The sequence below is a fragment of the Panthera leo genome, chromosome B3, assembly GCF_018350215.1.
Source record: "Panthera leo isolate Ple1 chromosome B3, P.leo_Ple1_pat1.1, whole genome shotgun sequence".
NCBI classification, from domain to species: Eukaryota; Metazoa; Chordata; class Mammalia; order Carnivora; family Felidae; genus Panthera; species Panthera leo.
In genome coordinates, this window is record NC_056684.1 from 54,698,690 (window position 1) to 54,717,321 (window position 18,632).

Genomic DNA, 18,632 nt, shown 5'->3' on the forward strand with positions numbered 1-18,632 from the left:
TCAGGCTGAAGGGCCTTTGGCTCACATACACGTTTTCTTTTTTAAATGAACAATCACTGGAACAAATAAAGGGTTAATAGGCCAGTCATTGCCCCGCCCTGTGGGAGCCGGAGGGAGCAGGTTTGAAAGTTCCTGTGTGCAGAAGGGAAGGCTGGGGGTGGGGGGCGCTGAATATTTCTGCAAGGCTCCTGCACGGCTCGCTGGCGATGCGGCGGGACGGGCTGGCCCGTGTTCGGCCCGGTTCGGTGCCTGAGAGTTGGCCGTGAGCGATCCCTGCCGCCGCGAGCCCGGTCCAGGCTTTCCCAGCAAGGAATCCAAGGCGAGAACACCGAGTGCTGCCGCGGGGGCCAGGGAGGGGCTGAAATCAACTGGGGAGGCGTTATCTACCCCCCACCGGCCCCCCTCCCTCCCCCGGGCTGTCACCCAGAAGGGCCTGGGAGCCGAGGTGGGCGAGGGCGAGAGCAGAGTTGGAGAGGTGGCTGCCGCCAGTGGCACGGGGCGTTGAGGCATTTGCTTTCCGTGCCGTTTATCTAGCAGACGAAGAGGCGATTTATGCAACAGTATCCTGTTTCAGCACTGCCAAGGCTATGCGAAAACGCGGTCAGGACAGCCTGGCAGGACTTGTGCTGTATGTAGGACTCTTCGGGCACCCCGGGATGCTGCACAGGGCCAAGTACAGCCGTTTTCGGAATGAGTCCATCACGTCCTTGGACGAAAGCAGCCCCGGAGGCTCAGTGGGGAGCAAGGGCTCAGCGCCTCCTCCCTACCCCACCCTGGCACCTCACCTGCCGGCTGAAGATGCCACCTTGGCGTCCCAGGAGAGCCCCACCCCACTGTGCACCTTGATCCCTCGCATGGCCAGCGTGAAGCTGGCCAACCCAGCCACCTTGCTGAGTCTGAAAAACTTTTGCTTGGGTACCAAAGAGGTGCCCCGGCTGAAGCTCCAGGAAAGCCAGGACCCGGCACCCAGCAGCCCAGCTTCCCCTGAAACCAGTCCAAATAGGGCTGGCTCTGCACCTCTGCCGCAACCAGACCTGCTGGGGCACAGGGCCGCTGCCTTAACTCCCGATGCCTGCCCCCTTCCTGGCCCTGGGGAGCCAACCCCAGGGAGCAGGCAGGACAGGCACTTTCTGCAGCACCTGTTGGGGATGGGCATGAACTACTATGTGAGGGTAAGTCTATCTCCCTCTCTATCCCCCTTCTAGGAACTCCTGGGGAAAGGGGCATCTTCCCTGAGTTATGCAAGGGGCTGCACACCCTGGCTGGGGTCTAGGTTTGGACAAGACATTGTGTAACTGGACCGAGGAGAGGAAGGGACCTGGGCTTACAGGTTTCCCTAGGAATATCTGACTTGTATTGAAGTCAGATAACTTTTGGTTCAAGGATATGAACTCGTGCTAATTTGTAGGTAGTTTCCGGGGGTAGGGATAATTTCTGATAGAGACAGGGAGACGGCACCTTCTTGTCCCTACTGGACGTAGCATCTGTTCAAGAAGAGTCAAGAATTTCAAGTCTGTTTAGTGACTGAGACCTGCTAGGCTCTATCGGCCATTGTATTTCAATAGAGATTTTTGTGCTAGAGGAATGCATGATGCGTAAGGGACTTGAATTATTTTTATAAATGTAATTCAGTATTTAACAGGCACCTCTCAAAACATGGCTGGATCTCTATGCTTGTGCTAGAAGCCAGTCTTAGGTCTTTGGTGCCGCCCCTTTTTGTCTTTATTGCCTACACTGCGGCAAGTGGGCCTTGTCCATGAGCTGTGTGCAAAACCAGGGTCCTCCCTGGTCTCATATTTGCCCTGGCTCATTCCAGATGTGGGTAAAAGAAGAGTAGAAGATTTGGCCCCTGCTCTTCAGGAGTCCACATTTCAATCCAGGAGACCAACAAATGCATGTGAAATAATGAGAGAATAATGCTCACAATAGATACCTAGTGTACAGATGCTGAAGGAATACAGAGAAAGGGAAAGGTTGTTGTGGCCTGGGATTCACTCACAAGGGAGACCTTCAGGAGAAGGTGTGTCTTGGAAGAGATATCAGGTCTGGATCGGCAGAAGGGAGGAGATTCCTGGCGGGGCGAGAATGTGAGCAGTCTAAAAGGCAGGTGCAGGTGTCACTGTTGTGGCTGCAGCAGAGGCTCATATAACCTGGACTTCATGGAGGTGGGGAATACTGGAGGCTGGTGGGTGACACAGAGTGGCTGACACATAGGTGGTGCTCAAACAAATGTGAGTTGGATAAAGACAAATATAGATCGTGGGTAGCTTGGGGAAGAGCGCGCAGTTGACTGAAGCTCTTAAATGTCAGAGGAGGAGTTTGTAAATACTGCGATGGGTAAACAAGAACCGTCGTTCGGTTTGTAGGCAAACTGTGACTTGATGCAAGTGTTTCCAAAAGGATTGATCTGAATTTATTTGAGATTGATGTAAGCAGGGAAAAAATAGAGATTGGGAGGTCAGTCCGAAAGATACTCTGAGAGTTCAGGCGTGAAGGGATGGGGACATGGATTAAGGTGGAAGTGTGAACAAGGAGATGAGGCCAGAACCTCTGTGGGAAGCCTCCACAGTCTTGGGTGATTGATCAGATCATTTCACCTCATAATACAAATAGTAGAATAGTGAACATTTATTGAAGAGTGGGTAGATTGGTGAGTTTGTTACTGTTGTTTATGAAGGTTACAGGTGATTATTGAGGAAAGGTTCTGAGGAGTGAAAAATAACTCCAAATTTAAGCCTCAGAATGGGATTAGTGATGTCATTGATAGAAACAGAGTGAGCTGGGAAGGGGGGGTCATGCTAACTTCGCTTTTGACCTATTATGTTTAAAGTAATGACATCTAAGTGGTATTAATTTGTAGGTAAGCAGTCATATAAGACCGACACTCAGGTGGGAAGCCTGATCTGAAGGTGTACATTTGAGAGATAGCCCGATAACTATCATAAATGAACAATTAAGGTTTCAAGGAAGGCCAGATAGTGAATGCTGATAGGGTTACAGAGAGAGCAGGCTTGAGACAGCATTGGCAAATGGATAAATAAAACCTCCAAGGAAGATAAATTTATGGGACACTCAGTTCTTGCCCTCCCCCTTAGTGACATGGCTCATAATGGACTTCATGTGTCTACTAAAAGTTCATGTGCACCTTCTCATTTGTCAACCTAAGTGTCTGCCAGGTTCTAGTGGGAAAACAAGAAACTCCAAACCTGTGTTCTCTCTACCTGCCTTCCCATTACCTAGACCTCCTCTACCCTCTTCCTTGCCTTTCCTTCCCTCTTATACTGCCTTCCACTGCCCACACCTACACACCTGTACAATTTTTAATGTGAAAAGAGTTGCTGTGTGATCGCCACCTTCCCTAGGGAGTGTTTCCACTGCATTTTAGATTTTTAATGAGGATATCATCTGTCTTTTCATGGTGATGATAACTGACCCGAGGGAAGACACTGACCCCCCTGACCCAAATGACCCACACTATGTTGCCAATAGACAGTGACATGAGACACCAGTTATCACTTCTCATAGGAAGTCAAAATACATGGAAGAGCCTACTTTATTAATTTTTATAGAATCCCAACTTTGAAAGATGGTAGGGACTCAGAAGTTATCATGTTCAATGCCTCTATGGGGAAACTAAAGTCCAGAGAAGTGATTTTTTTAAGGCCACACAGGTGAATCAAAAGGAGAGTTAAACTCAAGTCCCCTGTGTGCCATTCTTTGCTCTTTTCAACATAGGTTTCCATCCTGGGTGAGATCCTGTTCCTCAGCATTCTTTTAGATGTGAACCAATTAAAAAAAAATGAAATGCCAACATATTAATTTACAGTTAAAAATTATCATATCAAGTGCACCTGAATTGTGATCCTTATACTCCCATCTGTAGGAAGATGCACATAGGAAGATTTAAATCAAAAGTTGCTTAGTGATGATGGAATCAGAACAGGGAAGTGAGAGAGAGATTTTTGATGGCTAGTGGACTTAGGGGCAACTTTTGTAGGCAAAAGGTAGCGACGTATTCAACTTCCTCATCCATATCATGTGACTGCTCCTCTCCCTACCCAAACTTTTTTTTTTATTCACTCACTTGTTTATTCAACAAGTATGTTTATTCAACAAGTATGAACCAACTATGTGATAGGAACTGTTGAGGGCCCTGGGGATATATGAGTGAATAAAAGAGACCAGGTCAGAGCTCCCATGGAACTCATTCTAGTGAATGGAGATGGGCCCGATTGAATAAATAAGTAAATTTAATATGTCATGTGTAATAAGTGCTAGGGAGAGCGATAAAACAGGGAAAGGAAGAAGACAGTTGCTTGTGTAGAAATGGAAGGTATTGCATTCCTTTTGAGGGAAAATGGCAGAGTTACAGCTACTCTTTGTTTTGTTTTCTGGCATCTTTTATCTTTACAATAGGAACTGTATTTGCCTTCTACTCTAAGTTAGGTTTGACTTTGAGTTAAATATCTTTCCTTAGAAATTGACTCTTTTTGGTCTTATGATATAGAATCAGTTATGCAGCTGAAAACATTTTATGAATTCTGAGCACCTATGTTTGAGTAACTTTCACTTAAGTTTAGACCTTGAACCCCCTGAAGATCTCTCAAGGAAAGTAGGCCAGCAAACCATTCTTTGAGATATATCACACCAGAAATGGGACAACCAGACCCCAGTCTGAGCAAAGCAGTGAGGTGAGTGCAAGTTTGTTAAATGGTACCAAACAGTGACTTCTGTTCCCACCATATGATTAAGGCTCATTTCTTTATGAGATATTCCCAAGTCACTTTATCCATCACCAAATATTCACTTGGAGGTCCCCCAGTTGCCCAGCACAGTCTGTGAGGATGGAAAATACACAACATGACTCATCTCTAAAATGAGAGGATTGGTCTGTAGGTCACCCAGGCACTATTTGATGACTCCAGGGCTCCCTTCTTCATAGGGGAGGTATTTAAAACCTTACTTCCCTTGCCCATTCCCAACCCCCAAATTACTTATAATTTTGTTGAAAGCCTAAATAAAACAGAGGCAAAGACACCAACCACGCCGGAGCCGCCACAGGCCAGTCCAACAGTTCTGACCATAGCTTTCCAAGAGAGGCTCCATCTCCAAATGACAACACTGAGCCCTCAGAAGTACATTCTCTACCCCACACTTTCCAACCTAAGTGAACATAAGACAGGGTTCAAACCATGGTTTGTCTCACTCCAGGGCTCTTCCTCTTCCCACACTCTCACTGCACCTTGGAGCAAGACAGGCAGACCTGGAAGTTTGTGGAAAGGAGTGTCATAGAAAAAGGACCACACTGGGCAGGACAGCTTTACTATAGGGCCACCTGTAGACCTTGCCTGGTTGCATTTATTTGCGTGATTTCAGTCTCCTCACTTCAACCCATCCTACCCCAACAACTTCCCTATGGCTGCTGTGACAAGTATCACAAACTAGGTGGCTTACACAGCAGAAATTTATTCTCTGGCAATTCTGGAGGCTAGAAGTCTGAAATAAAGGTATTGGCAGGGTCATGCTCTCTTTGAAGGGTCTAGTAGAGGATCCTTCCTTTATTTTTACAGCTTCTGGTGGTGGCCCGCCATCCTTGGCATTTCTTGGCTTTGAGAAGCATCACTCCAATCTCTGCCTTGTCTTCACATGGCTTCCTTGCCTCTGTGACCACATCCAAATTTCCTTCTTCTTATAAAGATACCAGTCATTGGATTCGAGCCCATGCTAATCCAGTATGACCTCATCTTAACTTGATTATATTAACTTCCAAATAAGGTCACATTCATAGATTCTGGGGATTAAGACTTCAACTTATTTTTGAGGGAGATGTAACTCAAACCATAACAGTCCCCAAGTACATGTATTGCAATGGATTTGCCCCTATAAGTGTTCTTGGGTATTGGGCTCATCAGCTGTGCATGCAAATATGAATTCATTGTTGAGGAATTTTCTTTACTTCCTTTGTAAATCTCACAGCCTATTCTTATCATCCATCCTCCTTTGTCCAATGTTATGGCTTATTACTGAGCCAATAGACTGGTATTGTCTATTGTCTAGACTACATGTAGTCCATGGTACCATAATGCCCCAATATCTTTCACACAGAAGGGCACAGGTATAGGAGTTACGAGATCTGCATTAATGGCTGTGGTGCTAACCAGCTGTGTGACCTTAGGTGAGTCATTTCACCTCTATGGGCCTCATTGTCTCATATTTAAAATAAGAGTTTTGAACAAAATGCTGCCTAAGATCCTGAGACTGCAGGTCTCCTTTCCCAATTGGTATGAAATCTCCTTCTATTAGGATCTTTTTTGCTTAGAAAATGGATTCAGGACAGTTTCCTAAAGGAAATAAATTTTAACACCTTTGTGTTAATAGAGAGAAGAAATGTTCTTAGCGCCCTCTTACTAACACTAAGCTGGCTTCACCAATATAGCAGAAAAGGGTGTCCTGGGCACAGGTGCTCTGTTCTAGAGAGCAGTATGAAGGAGTCATGTCATGGAAAAGCATCCAAGTGTAGGGTTCCAGGGAAGAGTGGGCAGGCCAGGTCAGGCGGCAGGCCAGAGTGAATGGTGGTGACTAGGATCATTGCTCACATGGTATAGTCGGTCAGGCCAGGCCAGGGCTTCATGTCCAACCTGAGGACTATAGGAACAGCAAGAGTTAACCCTTCTCAATATTCTCTAGACAAAAGTGCTAAGAGAAAAGGGCCCTACCAGACACATAGAGAGTCTAGTAATCCTAACCTTGAAAGAGGGAGATTTATAACTCTGGGAAACCCCTGAAGAGATAGTCCCATGGTTTATGCAAAATAAAGGCAGACCTGATTGGTGTGGGTCTGGCCCCCACAGGTTAACAGAGATGGCTTTCTGCCTCTGCTCATTTCTGTCTTGTCTAAGTTATTGGTGATTGAAAGGGAGGCAATACAGGCAGGAGGAAATACTTCCATCTAAAACTGACAATTTTTCATTGAGGGTGTTATATTTTCCTTCCTGTTTCTTTCTTGGAGTGAATGTAAAAGTAGATTCTGTTAGAATTTAGAAAAATCCTGGTAGATTTGACCTGTTGTTCCTGTTTATTCCTTTTAAACCCTCACATATCCTTTGATCTGTCCAGTCCTTGCCCACCCTGACCACTGGAGCATTAACTGGAAGAAAGAGGCTTAGAGATCCCAAAGTTCAAAGCCTTCATTTTGCAGTTGAGGAAATGGAGACTCAGAAATAAGAAATAACTTGCCAAAGAAGTAACTTGCTCCAAGCCACATGGCTAGTTGTGGAGCCCAGACAAGAACTCCCTGTTCTGTGTACAGCACTTTTTTTTTTTTTTTACCTCCATCTTGCTTCACCTGTCCCCACTCCATGAACTAAATGTGCTATACCAAATGTCTCTATTGATTAAAATGCTGTGTGTGTGCTTTTTTAAAAAACAACTAGAATGAAAACCTTTTTTTTTTTCTAATAAGAAAATTGTCTTTAAAAATCAATGAGAAGGAAAAAGCAAGGAAGAGTGACAAGGAGCCCCAAATGCCTTGGCTTTGTCAATTTTTCACCTTTTTTGTTTAAGGAGGTCCCTGTGGGTGACAACATGTTGGTGTTGAACTAGGACTTGTCCAATGTGCATGGACTGGCTTCCATTAATTCATCTTCCACAACTTTTGGAGGTCACTTCCCTAATATGGCTTCTCCCTTCACTTGCATTTTCATATTACTCTAAAGCCAATGCCATGTTACCACACAGATTTACTGAACCAAGTCTGTTTCCCAATATGACTGTTCCATCAGAATGGTGATCTAAATGATGCACACAGCTCATGAGGCTAGGCCATTCCAGACTCCCTTCCCTAGTAGCAGGCATATGAGGTACCTGGGATCTCTTCCTCTCTCCTAAAAGATTCAGATTTTGGGGTGTGTGTGGGGGGGGGGTGGCAGAAGCAGAATAAGAGGGATCTGGTCAGATTTGTGTTGAAGCATCAAGATCGTGGTCACCAAAAGATGCAGGCCTTAGTGTTGCCCACAAGTGACCATTACATGAAAAGATTATATCTGAAACAGGAGAGTTTAGCAAGCAGGTATTTGGAAAAGTCAGGAAGCCTCTGGGAACTTGATTTTTGACTGAGAACATTAGTTGAAATCATATGAAATTTATTGATATCATAGCCATGATGACAAATAAGTATAAATTTGTAACCATAAACTCAGGTGTGTACAAGAAATGTCATTGAAAATGATATATTTTAAAAATCTCATGAAATCTGACACCAAGCCCTTTCTTGCTTTGCTGGAAATAATTTCACTTTCGGTCATAATTCTTCCCCCAACCTGTCACCAGGATCACATAATGAATTGAGGGGCTTACTTTGCACCCCTAAATGAAGAAATGCCTCTGACCTTTGGTTCATTGTTTAGGATATTGAGAGTCTCCTAAAGACAGGAGGCACTCCTGTGTCTAGATCTCCATGTACACACCAGAGTCCTTACCCATTCTGAGAGCCCCTTGCTGAGAATCCAGCCTCCCTGGCCGCCCCTCCAGCCATTCCCCTTGGTAAGCCTTCCAATTCCTTGAAGCCTCTCCAGAATGCAGCTTGAGGGTCCATAATGCTCTGAGACCCACTGGTATGAATACCCACCCCAAAGGACAGGGATGACAGATGGCTTTAAGCAAGTGAATGGGAAATCCAGAAGCAACCAGCAACCAAAGGGAGTGCTGATGGAGGGAGGGCACAGCAGAAGGTCACTAAAGGAAAGCACAGCCCACCTGTTGAGGTGGGCAAACTGGAGTGAAGTTTAAAGAACTGCTTCCGTTTGTCACGGTCAGATACTGGCAGCCAAGGGTTCTGATGGGAAATGAAGCTGAAGGTTCTTGGGAGGAGTTGGAAATTAATATTACATGTGGGAGGCTGATGGGATTGAGGCACAGAGGGAAGGGAGGGGAGAGAGAGAGGGGAGGAGAAAAATGCATAGTACAGGCAGTGTCCTACCCAGGAAAGAATCTAGAACGCAGAGCTCATAAACCAACAGTTTAATGACATGTTTTGTTTAGTCAAATTAGAAAAAAGTGTGTTTTTTTTGTGACTAGTTGCCAAAATTTTAAAAATTCTATATTAAACTCTGGATATCTGGCTTCTCAGAAGAGCTGGTAGCCCTGGGCCAGCCATCCCACTGTCAGCAGATGGCCAGAGGGGGCCAAGGAGCCACAGTCTCACCCGATTTCACTCACCTACGTCACATGTCTGCCCCCGAGGGTGACTGGACTTGCATACCTACCTGTGGCATCCAAATGGAAAAATGCTTGTAAACCCTTTGTCTTTCATTTTCCAATTTGGAATATCTGGGTGAAAGGCTGAGAATGTCTTCTTCTTGGACAACACACCAGGACTTCTCTATGTAATGGGACAGAGTCCTGGGGCTGGGTGAGCCCACGAGAGATGCCTTGCCTTCCCAATGAACAGAGCCTTTGCCCGTCCTAACCAAGTTGCAGAGTTTAAAGATAGCAGATACCCAGGCCTGGTACAGGCCATCCCTATTTTATGAAGACGTTGTGGGTCAAAAGTTAGTTTGTATATCAGTTCTTTGGGACAATGAATTTTTCCAGAGACATAACATTAAAAGCTGATAAGCTTTCTCCTATGGTGGGGGAGAGGATTAAATGAAAAAACATATATAAAAAGCTTAGTACAGAGACCTCCACATAGGTCCCATGTGGAGTGGTGGAGAAAGAACTTTCAAAGGGCCAAGAACACTTTTGGGCAAAAATGAACTGAAATAGAGTAAATGTGACTTTGGCATTTTACCGTGTCCCTTGGCATCCTTTCTCCTGGCTGGCAGTGCCTCCCTGGAGGACCTTCCTTCCTTAAGTCTTTCCTGTGGTGCTCACCAGGGCAGGCCTGTCTGTCTCTCCTCTCTACAGTTGCCTGCTGGTCGGCTTCCCTCCTCCCTCAGGGCAGCAGAGTGGAAACCTGCATTTTGGAAAGATGTCTGTTTACTTATTGTTAGTATTTCCCCAGATTTCCCAAGGGCCACTGATATCAGTTAAAAGAAAATACTTGTTAAAAATGCAGATTCCCATGCCCATCCTGAAGTTACTGGATCAGAATCTCTGAGGCTGGGGCCCAGAAACCTACATTTTTAACACACTCACTATGTGAATCTGTAGCACAGAAAGTTTGAAAACCTCTGTTGAGTCCATTTGGTGCAGTGGTTTTCAGCTGTGGATAATTTGGCCCCTCAGGGGACACTTGGCAATGCCTGGTGACATTTTTAGTTGTCACTACTGGTGAGGAGGTGGGTGCTGCTAGGCTTTAGTGAATAGAGGCCAGGCATGCAGCTACACATCCTTCAGGGCACCAGACAGTCCCCACCATAAAAAAATTCTCAGGCTCAATTGATTGGTGGTACTGAGGCTGAGCAGCTCTGAGGTGGTGAAGAACATGACCCTGGGGTGTGCATTGGGAGGTAATAGGGAATGGAAGAATAAACAGTTGCTCAGTCGTTTAGCTTTTGACAAATCTAACCTAAGATACTTCTAATTTTCTCAAGTTTTCTTCTTTCTCCTTTTTGAATTGCACAAATTCTCTAAAAGTTATAGGTAACTTCTTCACTGCCACTCATCCAATACACCTATGGCTTCCACATCAGGATCTCAACGGGTGGGAATGAGAGGGGCAGGTCAGCCATGGATCAGATATGTTGCAGCAGACTCAACCCTGACTCAAGTGCACTCTGGGCTAAATGGCATTTACAGGCTAGTATGGTATCTAACCATGGTATCCTCCTAGTATTGGTACCTTCATTTCCACAGGGAAATGCATGAGCAGTTTTAACAAGTAACTTACCAGTAAATTGTAAGAACAGAGCCTGTCTCAGAGTTGGAAATTTCCTTTAGTTAGAGGTGAAGAAGTTCCAGAAAGCAAGCAACTTGAGGAAAAAGACTGTGTGCTATAAGGACAACCCCAGAAATTGGATTTTTTTCCTCAATGTCATCAGATAATAATTTATATGAATCATTCATTAGGAAATGGTGAAATATATAATTCAGACAATTTTTCTTAACCCAGTGACAGCTTCAGGTCCTTGGAGGGCACTACCCCTCCTCTCTTCTCCTCTCAGCATGGCGCCTTTAACTCTGGACTCAGGACTCAGACTGATACATTGACTACAAAGTTCTATTTCACAGTGAGTTAAGCTATCCAAGGTCACCAGACTCATGAGAATAGAGCATGGACTAAAATTCAAGTCTCCTGACTCCCAGGTCAGTGTTCTTTTCATGACCATGATGAGTAAGGCATAATTCTTGCATGAGGAGGTTACAGTATGAAAAGGGAGCAAAGATGTCCACACACATTACTGTAACGCAAGGCAATGCATAATACATGACACCAAAGTGATCCAAGTAAAGCATGTGGGATGTCATGGAGGAAAAGGGATGATGATTAGAGAAGATTGCAGAATGAAGTAGGCATCTTAACTGAATCTTGAGAAATAGGTAGAGTTTCCATGGGCAGAGATGCAGGAAGAGCATTCTAGGCAAAGAGAATGACAAGAGTGAAGGCATGGAGGTGGGAAAACAGAGGACATGTTTGGGGAATGGTGAGTGATTTGACTTGGTTGGACAGTGTGTGAGATATATGTAGGATATCAGTGGGAAAATAAGATAGACTGAAGCTATAACAATCTTGTATAGTATATGAAAAGTTGGGTTTCCAACAGAAAACCATTGAATTTTTTTTTTTTTAGTAGCCTAAGGATAAACTCAGAACTTTGACAAATTCAGTGCTATGTTTTAGAGAGATCATATGGGCTGCAGTGCTCAGAGAGGATCCAAGAAGAGGGAGACTGGGGAAAGGGAGGCCCAGGAAGAAGCAGGGTGGGAGCAGAGGCAGTGGCAGGGGAATGACGGCAGATGTGAGACCCATTACAGGAAGAAGAGGAGAGGCAGCAAGGGTTTGGGGGTAAAGGGTGAGTTCCATTCTGCATGTGATGCATTCAAGATGGCCTCAAAGCATCCAGGTGGAAATCTCCAACCAAAAATAGAATAGTTAGGAGTGAGGAGAAATCATTTTTGTTGCTGTTGTCATAAAGGCTTAAGGAATGGACAAGCCTACCCAAGGGAGAGTGCAGATAAGAGAGGGCTTTGGGATACAGCATTTACATATTGTGTGGAGAGGGAGGAAGAGAAGACATTGGTGACAGAACTAGCAGAGTGAGGAGCAGGATGGAGAGAGGACAAGGTCATCTAGGGAGAGGTGGGGAGAGTTTTGAGGAAAAATATGTTGGACAACACAGTGTCCAAATCTGTGAAGTATTCACAGAATCTGTGAAGGAATATGAGAACTGAAAGAACCACAGGTTTGGCCTTTTATTTTCTTACTCCCTTCTCCACTAAGATATTCAATTCAACTATCGCAGACCAAAGACACCACTGGATACCCCGCAACTGCACTCTCTCCTCTTGCCCTCTCAGTGAATGGCATCTCCCAGTCGTCCAAGCCAGAAGTCCGAGGCATTTCTACATCACTCACTGTCACACTCCACACAGCCTTCAGTTATCAAGCCCTGTCAATCCCACCTTTATAAAATTTCTCATACACATCCATCTCCTCCCATCCCCATTGCAATTTCTAAGGTGAGGACTAGAGTAGGTAGCATTTTAAAACTTATTGACCAGCTTCTTATGGAACTACAATTTCATGAAACATGCTTTGTGAAACGCTGCTCTTACAGCTTTCAGTTGAAACTAGAAGATGAATGATACAAGGTGGAAAATGATATATACGTGTAGAAAATAGTTTGATGCATCAGCGTAATGAACTCGAGGAGGTGGAGACAGCTTCTAGCTGGGTGGTCAGGGAGGTCATCTTCCAGGAGAGATGGCATTTCAGATGGTCCCTACAGATTGGATAGAAGTTTAACCACAGGGAATATATAAAAATAAGGGGTATTCCAGATGGAGGGGACATAGATAAGAAAATAGAGATCAGCAGTGATTTTAGTTTGGTTAGAGTAGAGGCTGCTTGGGAAAGCTGGGTGGATAATACTAAGATTTGAGCCAGCTTATAACACTTAAATATCAGGCTGAAGAGTTTGAGCAGAGGCATGGGATTTATTTTTGCTAGAGAAGGGAGTGACTGGAAGCGGGGGAAGCCCTTTCAAAGGCTATTACAGCAACAGTCAAGGGAGAAGTGTCTATATGAGGGTCTTGATAGAGGGAGTGAAGTAAAGAAACATTGGTGGCGATATTATGGAAGACAATTTTGATGATGAAGGCAAAGAAGGAGGCCAAAATGCATCCCAACCTGCTTGAAGTTTTGAGGTTGAAGACCTGGCTGGTGTGAGGGGAGATAACCTCTTTAAAAGACACAGAGGACCACAGGAGGAGAAGCAGTGTTGAGAGGGAAGGCAGGAGGTTCAATTTCCCACACATTGAGTCTGACATCACAGAAAGTCATCTAGACAAGAGGGAGGTGTCCAGCAGTCAGGCAGGGTTGGAGAGAGTTCAGGCGTGGTGTGCACTTTGTGGGTCAAGCCAAGCAATTAGCCATCCTGATCTGATAACCATGCCATTAAGACAGATATTTCAGGCAATTTCCAAGGGTGGAAAGAATGGAGTGTTTCCTAATATTATATAGTAGAAAGCCTCTTCTCTGATGGAAATGTTTCACCTGTACTTTTGATGTTTCAATGAAATGCATGTAAATGTACATGTGGTATAGAGTCAAGGCCTTTTCTCCCAGTTTTATAGATACAATAATTAAATACCCCTTTCATTGTTCTTGTATAAATTCTACCCATAGTTCCTCATTTACATTCCTTTCAGTGTCTTTGAAGTGATATAAACTGTTAGATCTTCAAAGCAGACTGAGTGCAGAACATTTCATTTTTAAAATCTTTTAGAGTTGTTTTATCCACATGTAGTTTAGTTTTATTTTTTTTAAAGCAACTTGCCTTCATAAAATCTTCTCAAAACTTGTGACTTAATTTTCATAGAAATAACTATGTTTTCTAAAAGTTTATTTATTTTGAGAGAAACAGAGACAGCATGAGTGGGGGAGAGGCAGAGAGAGAGAGAGAGAGAGAGAGAGAGAGAGAATCCCAAGCAAGCTCTGTGCTGCCAGTGCAGAGCCCGACATGGGGCTCAAACCCACGAACAGTGAGATCGTGACTTGAGTTGAAACCAAGAGTTGGACTCTTAACCGACTGAGCCATCCAGGCACCCCAGAAATAACTGTGTTTTTAAAAACATATAAACCCATATATTTTCAATTTATTTATTATCTATTTAAATGATGTGATGTCAATAGCAAATTACAACTGCTGTATACAGGTGAGGCTCAAACACACCTGGGGTCTCAGGGAGTCTACAGTCCAAATTGTAGCTGCAAGAAGATGTAGCATATCTGTGGGCTGTGGCAAGTTGGTTGAGTGGCAGCCAGTTAGCAGAGTTTTATTGTAGTATTGTGTGCTAACAATTCAGCATCTTGGTTTGTTGATACGTCTCGGGATACATTTCCAATTTTTGTCATCACAACGAGCATGTTTTACATTCTACTTTTTTTTTCCTACTAAACTTGACAACACCATCTTGCCCTTGAAGAGCAGACAGCATTTAACGAATACTGTTGTACTTAACTCTCCAAATGGGAGAGTGTGTATATATCAGGGAAAATGATATATAGAGAGTGTCCCAAGGCAAACTAGAAAATAAAAAAACACAGCTAGGAATTCAGCAGGTATCCTGACTGCCCCTGCAGAATCCTATCCAAGATCCTGTTTTCAGGAGATGAAATGGAATCAGCAACCAGAAGACTATCTTTGGGGATGGAAGTTTAAATTAAGAAACTTATCTATGGCCTAAACCTTTCTCTTTATAAAGAAAATAAAGAACATGTGAGGTTTGAGTTACTCACACTGGTGTCAACATTATTGCCAGCTTACAACTCAGTGAAGACCCCTGTTCTTTGTTTTTAATAACAGTCTGCATTTTATAGGGTGCCCTTTGTATCTCCATAGCATTTTGGAAACATAAACAAATAGAATAAAGTTTGTTACAAGGGCAGATGTCATTTGTTCTCTGTAGCTTTTGTTTTCATTTAAAAAGTACATATCTTTCTCAGGTGCAGTAACACTCACTATTGGAAATATGCCCTGGCAAAAAGGTGCTCTACTCACCAGAATGGATATGTCTCAACTCTTATCTACCCAGCATTTCTGGGGATGCAAAGGCCACATGATCCCGTGATCCCGTGAATGAGATTGTTCTCTGATTTGTATTGTTTTTAATTACAATAAGGGTAGTGCCTTGGGGGATAGAAGAGAAACCACATGCTTAGAGAACAGTTAACTCTCAACAATAAGAAAATAAACAACCCAGTGTAAAAAACAGGCAAAAAATCTGAATAAACACTTATTGTATAAGCATGAATTTGCTTGATCTTTGTCCCAGGTTCCTGGCATGTCTATTCTAAGACTTCTGTAATTTCTCAAATGATAGAAGTATCTTCATTAGTCATGAACCCCTCTTCAAGTACACCAGAGTTTATGCTAATGAAGGGACATATGGTGGGCCCCTAGAGCTTCAGGATGGGGGCTGCTCATGCCAGAAAGATCAATCATGTGGTCACAGGGTTGGGGCTTTGAGCCACGTGATATCAGTCCATTCTTCAGAGAAAGGAGGTTGTAGGAGGGGGGCTGGAGAGTGAGTCCAATTACATAGCCAATGATTCAATCAGTTGTGCTCACAGAGTGAAGCCCCAATAAAAACTTTAAACACTGAGGCTCAGTAGAGCTTCCTGGTTGGTAAACACATCGATGTGCCAAGAGGGTAACATGCCCTAATTTCACTAGAAGAAGCCACAGAATCTCTCTGGTGGATATACTCCCAAAACCCTCCCCTATGTGTCTCTTCACTTGGCTGGTCCTGATCTGTATTGTTTATAATAAAATGGTAATTAGGGGTGCCTGCATGGCTCAGTTGGTTAGCATTCAACTCTTGATTTTGGCTCAGGTCATGATTCCAGGGTTGTGGGATCAAGCCTCGCATCAGGCTCTGTGCTGAGCATGGAGCCTGCTTAAGATATTCTCTCTCTCTCTCTCTCTCTCTCTCTCTCTGTCCCTCTCCCCCACTTTCTCTCTCTCTCTCAAATAAATAAATAAATAAATAAATGAATAAATAAATTTTAATGCAATAAGGAGGAAGAGTAATGAGGACTAACTTTTCTGAACTTTTTGTTTAATCTAATTTTTCTTTATTGTATTTTCTGAAGTGTCAAAGGTAATACATACTTATTTTGGTAAAAATTCAAATAATGCAGAAGGCAGAAAGTGAATGTCCCTTTTCTAGGGTAATTACCAGTATTGACAGTATGTTTTTGTATTCTTTAAGAATTCTTCTTAAGCATTGCATATTTAAAATTAATTTATTATTATTATTTTTTGAAGTTTATTTATTTACTTAGAGAGAGAGACTGAGAGAGGGAGAAAGATGGAAAGGGGAAGAGAGAGGGGGAGAGAGAATCCTAAGCAGGCTCCACACCACCAGCACAGAGCCTGCTGCAGGGCTCGAATCCACAAACCCTGAGATCATGACCTGAGCCAAAATCTAGAGTCGGATGCTTAACCTACTGAGCCACCCAGGTGCCCCAAGCATTGCATATTTATATATACATATAAACATACTTGTTGATGCAGGTGAAGATTATAGTATGCGCACTGTTGTGCAATGTGCTTTTTCCCCTCTGACTGGTAGACGGGGGCACCTTCACACATCACTACGTGCTGATCCCATGGGAACAGCATAGTGTCCCAGAGAAACAGCCACACTTCTGGCCACTCTTCTGTTGAGAGACAATTCTCTGACTTCCTGACCCTGGGAGGAGAACTTCATATTTGCTATGCTATTTCAACTTGCTGTCTTCTGTTCCTCAGCTGCTCTCCTCACTGGTACAAAGCTGGAGGTGGGGGCTCCCAGTACAAGGGGTCCTGGTCCTTAATCTAGGAGTATGCTCTTCCACTTCTTATGTAGCTGGAGATGCTAGCATCCATCAAGACAGACCATTTCCCCAGCAAAGTAGGAGGGTTTTAAGGAAGATTAGCTACCCTGCCACAACTCACCCCAATATATAGGTGTGTATCTGTAAAGGTAAGCATGCATACTGTTTTAGAAAGCAAAGCCTATGGTTTTGTCTGATGTATTTTTCTTAGATGATAACATTGGAATTAAATAAATTCTGGTGTGTATCTTTTAATTTATTTTAATGTTTATTTATTTATTTGAGAGAGAGAGAGAGAGAGAGAGAGACAGACAGACAGAGTGAGAGCAGGGGAGGGGCAGAGAGAAAGGGATACATAGAATCTGAAGCAGGCTCCAGGCTCTGAGCTGTCAGCACAGAGCCAGATGTGGGCTCAAACCCATGAACGATGAGATCATGACCTGAGCCGAAGTCGGCCACTTAACCAACTGAGCCACCCAGACATCCATGGTGTGCATCTTTTACTGACATTATAGTGAGCCAATGAGCTTATTTAAGGCTAGAAACGTTATTTTTTTAGGGTCTTTATGTCTTGTTCACCATTCAACTTCAACTCAGCTTCTAGAAGTTGAACTAGTTTTATGTGATGTCCCTTGAACAGATGAAAGAAGGTGCCAACTGTGGAGGAATATCCCCTGGCAGGCAGGGTCCGCTTTCTCCTGCCCATGGAACTGGAACTGAGTGACTTTGCTGGAGAGCACTAAGCCTGGTACTTTAGCCAGGGAAGGAGCCTTCAGGGGATGGAGGGAGTACCCTGACCAGAGGCTCATCTATTTTGGTGCTGGTTTTCTTTTGGTTTCTGAAATGATGTTAAAGATACTTATTCTGGCTAAATGAAGACATACTTGGAAAGAATTTTTGATTTGAAAAGAAAATTTCTTGGAAGTCTTGAAAGTTTGGAATAAATGTCTAAAACTTTTCAGAGTACCTCTGACTGCACCTCCCCTTGCCCCCCCCCCCCCCGACTCCCCAACATATGCATCATGGATAGACAGCTCATGGGAGCCAACACATGGCTGTCTACATAATGCTGGACTCTCAGGACACGTCTAAGTTATTTCAAGTATCTCTTCTTAATCCCTTTAAATACAGAGACGAGTTTTTAAAAAAATATGTTAACCCATCTGGAGTAGCTATAAGCTGTTCACTCAAAAACAAAGAAACCTTTATTCAACAGCAGATCTTACATTCTTCATCTTTTATGATGAGCCGTAACAAGTTGCAAAATTCTGTGGAAATGAAGGCTGAGATTGCAAGCACTGTGTCACCGTGCCTAGTCCAGTGGTAGGAATGATTTGTGGACAGAATGTGCATAGTGTGCACAGAGAGCAAGAAAGATGACTGAGGAGTGGGGGAGCGAGCCATGTGGCAAACTCCAACATGGAGCAAAGGAAAGGGATTCTGGCCAGGGATGTGTGGCAAACTTCCAAGTCTCCCTTTGTAAAATATAAGAATCTGATTTCCTAAGGAGGCTATTACCTGAGAAAAGAAGGAGGAAGAGGGGGCAGGGGAGGGGAGGGAGTGGAGGGATAAGGTACTGGAAGGATGATGATGTAGGACGTGGGTGTGGCTGTGGGAGGCCCTTGGGTCCTGGTAGGGCATGAGGATT

At 43.9% G+C, this 18,632-nt stretch overlaps 1 protein-coding gene across 4 annotated transcripts in view; it reads left to right on the top strand.

Moving 5' to 3' along the window:
- Positions 1–461: 461 nt before the first annotated feature.
- SHC4 (SHC adaptor protein 4) overlaps positions 462–18,632 on the top strand; it is a 130,556-nt gene continuing 112,385 nt past the window's right edge. For all 4 annotated transcript variants that reach the window (XR_006203586.1, XM_042942097.1, XM_042942098.1 and 1 more), the window contains exon 1: positions 462–1,172. Coding sequence is in view for 3 of the 4 variants with exons in the window: in XM_042942097.1 (XP_042798031.1) it covers positions 588–1,172 (585 nt within the window). In the remaining variant the exon portion in view is untranslated. The remainder of the gene's footprint in view (positions 1,173–18,632) is intronic.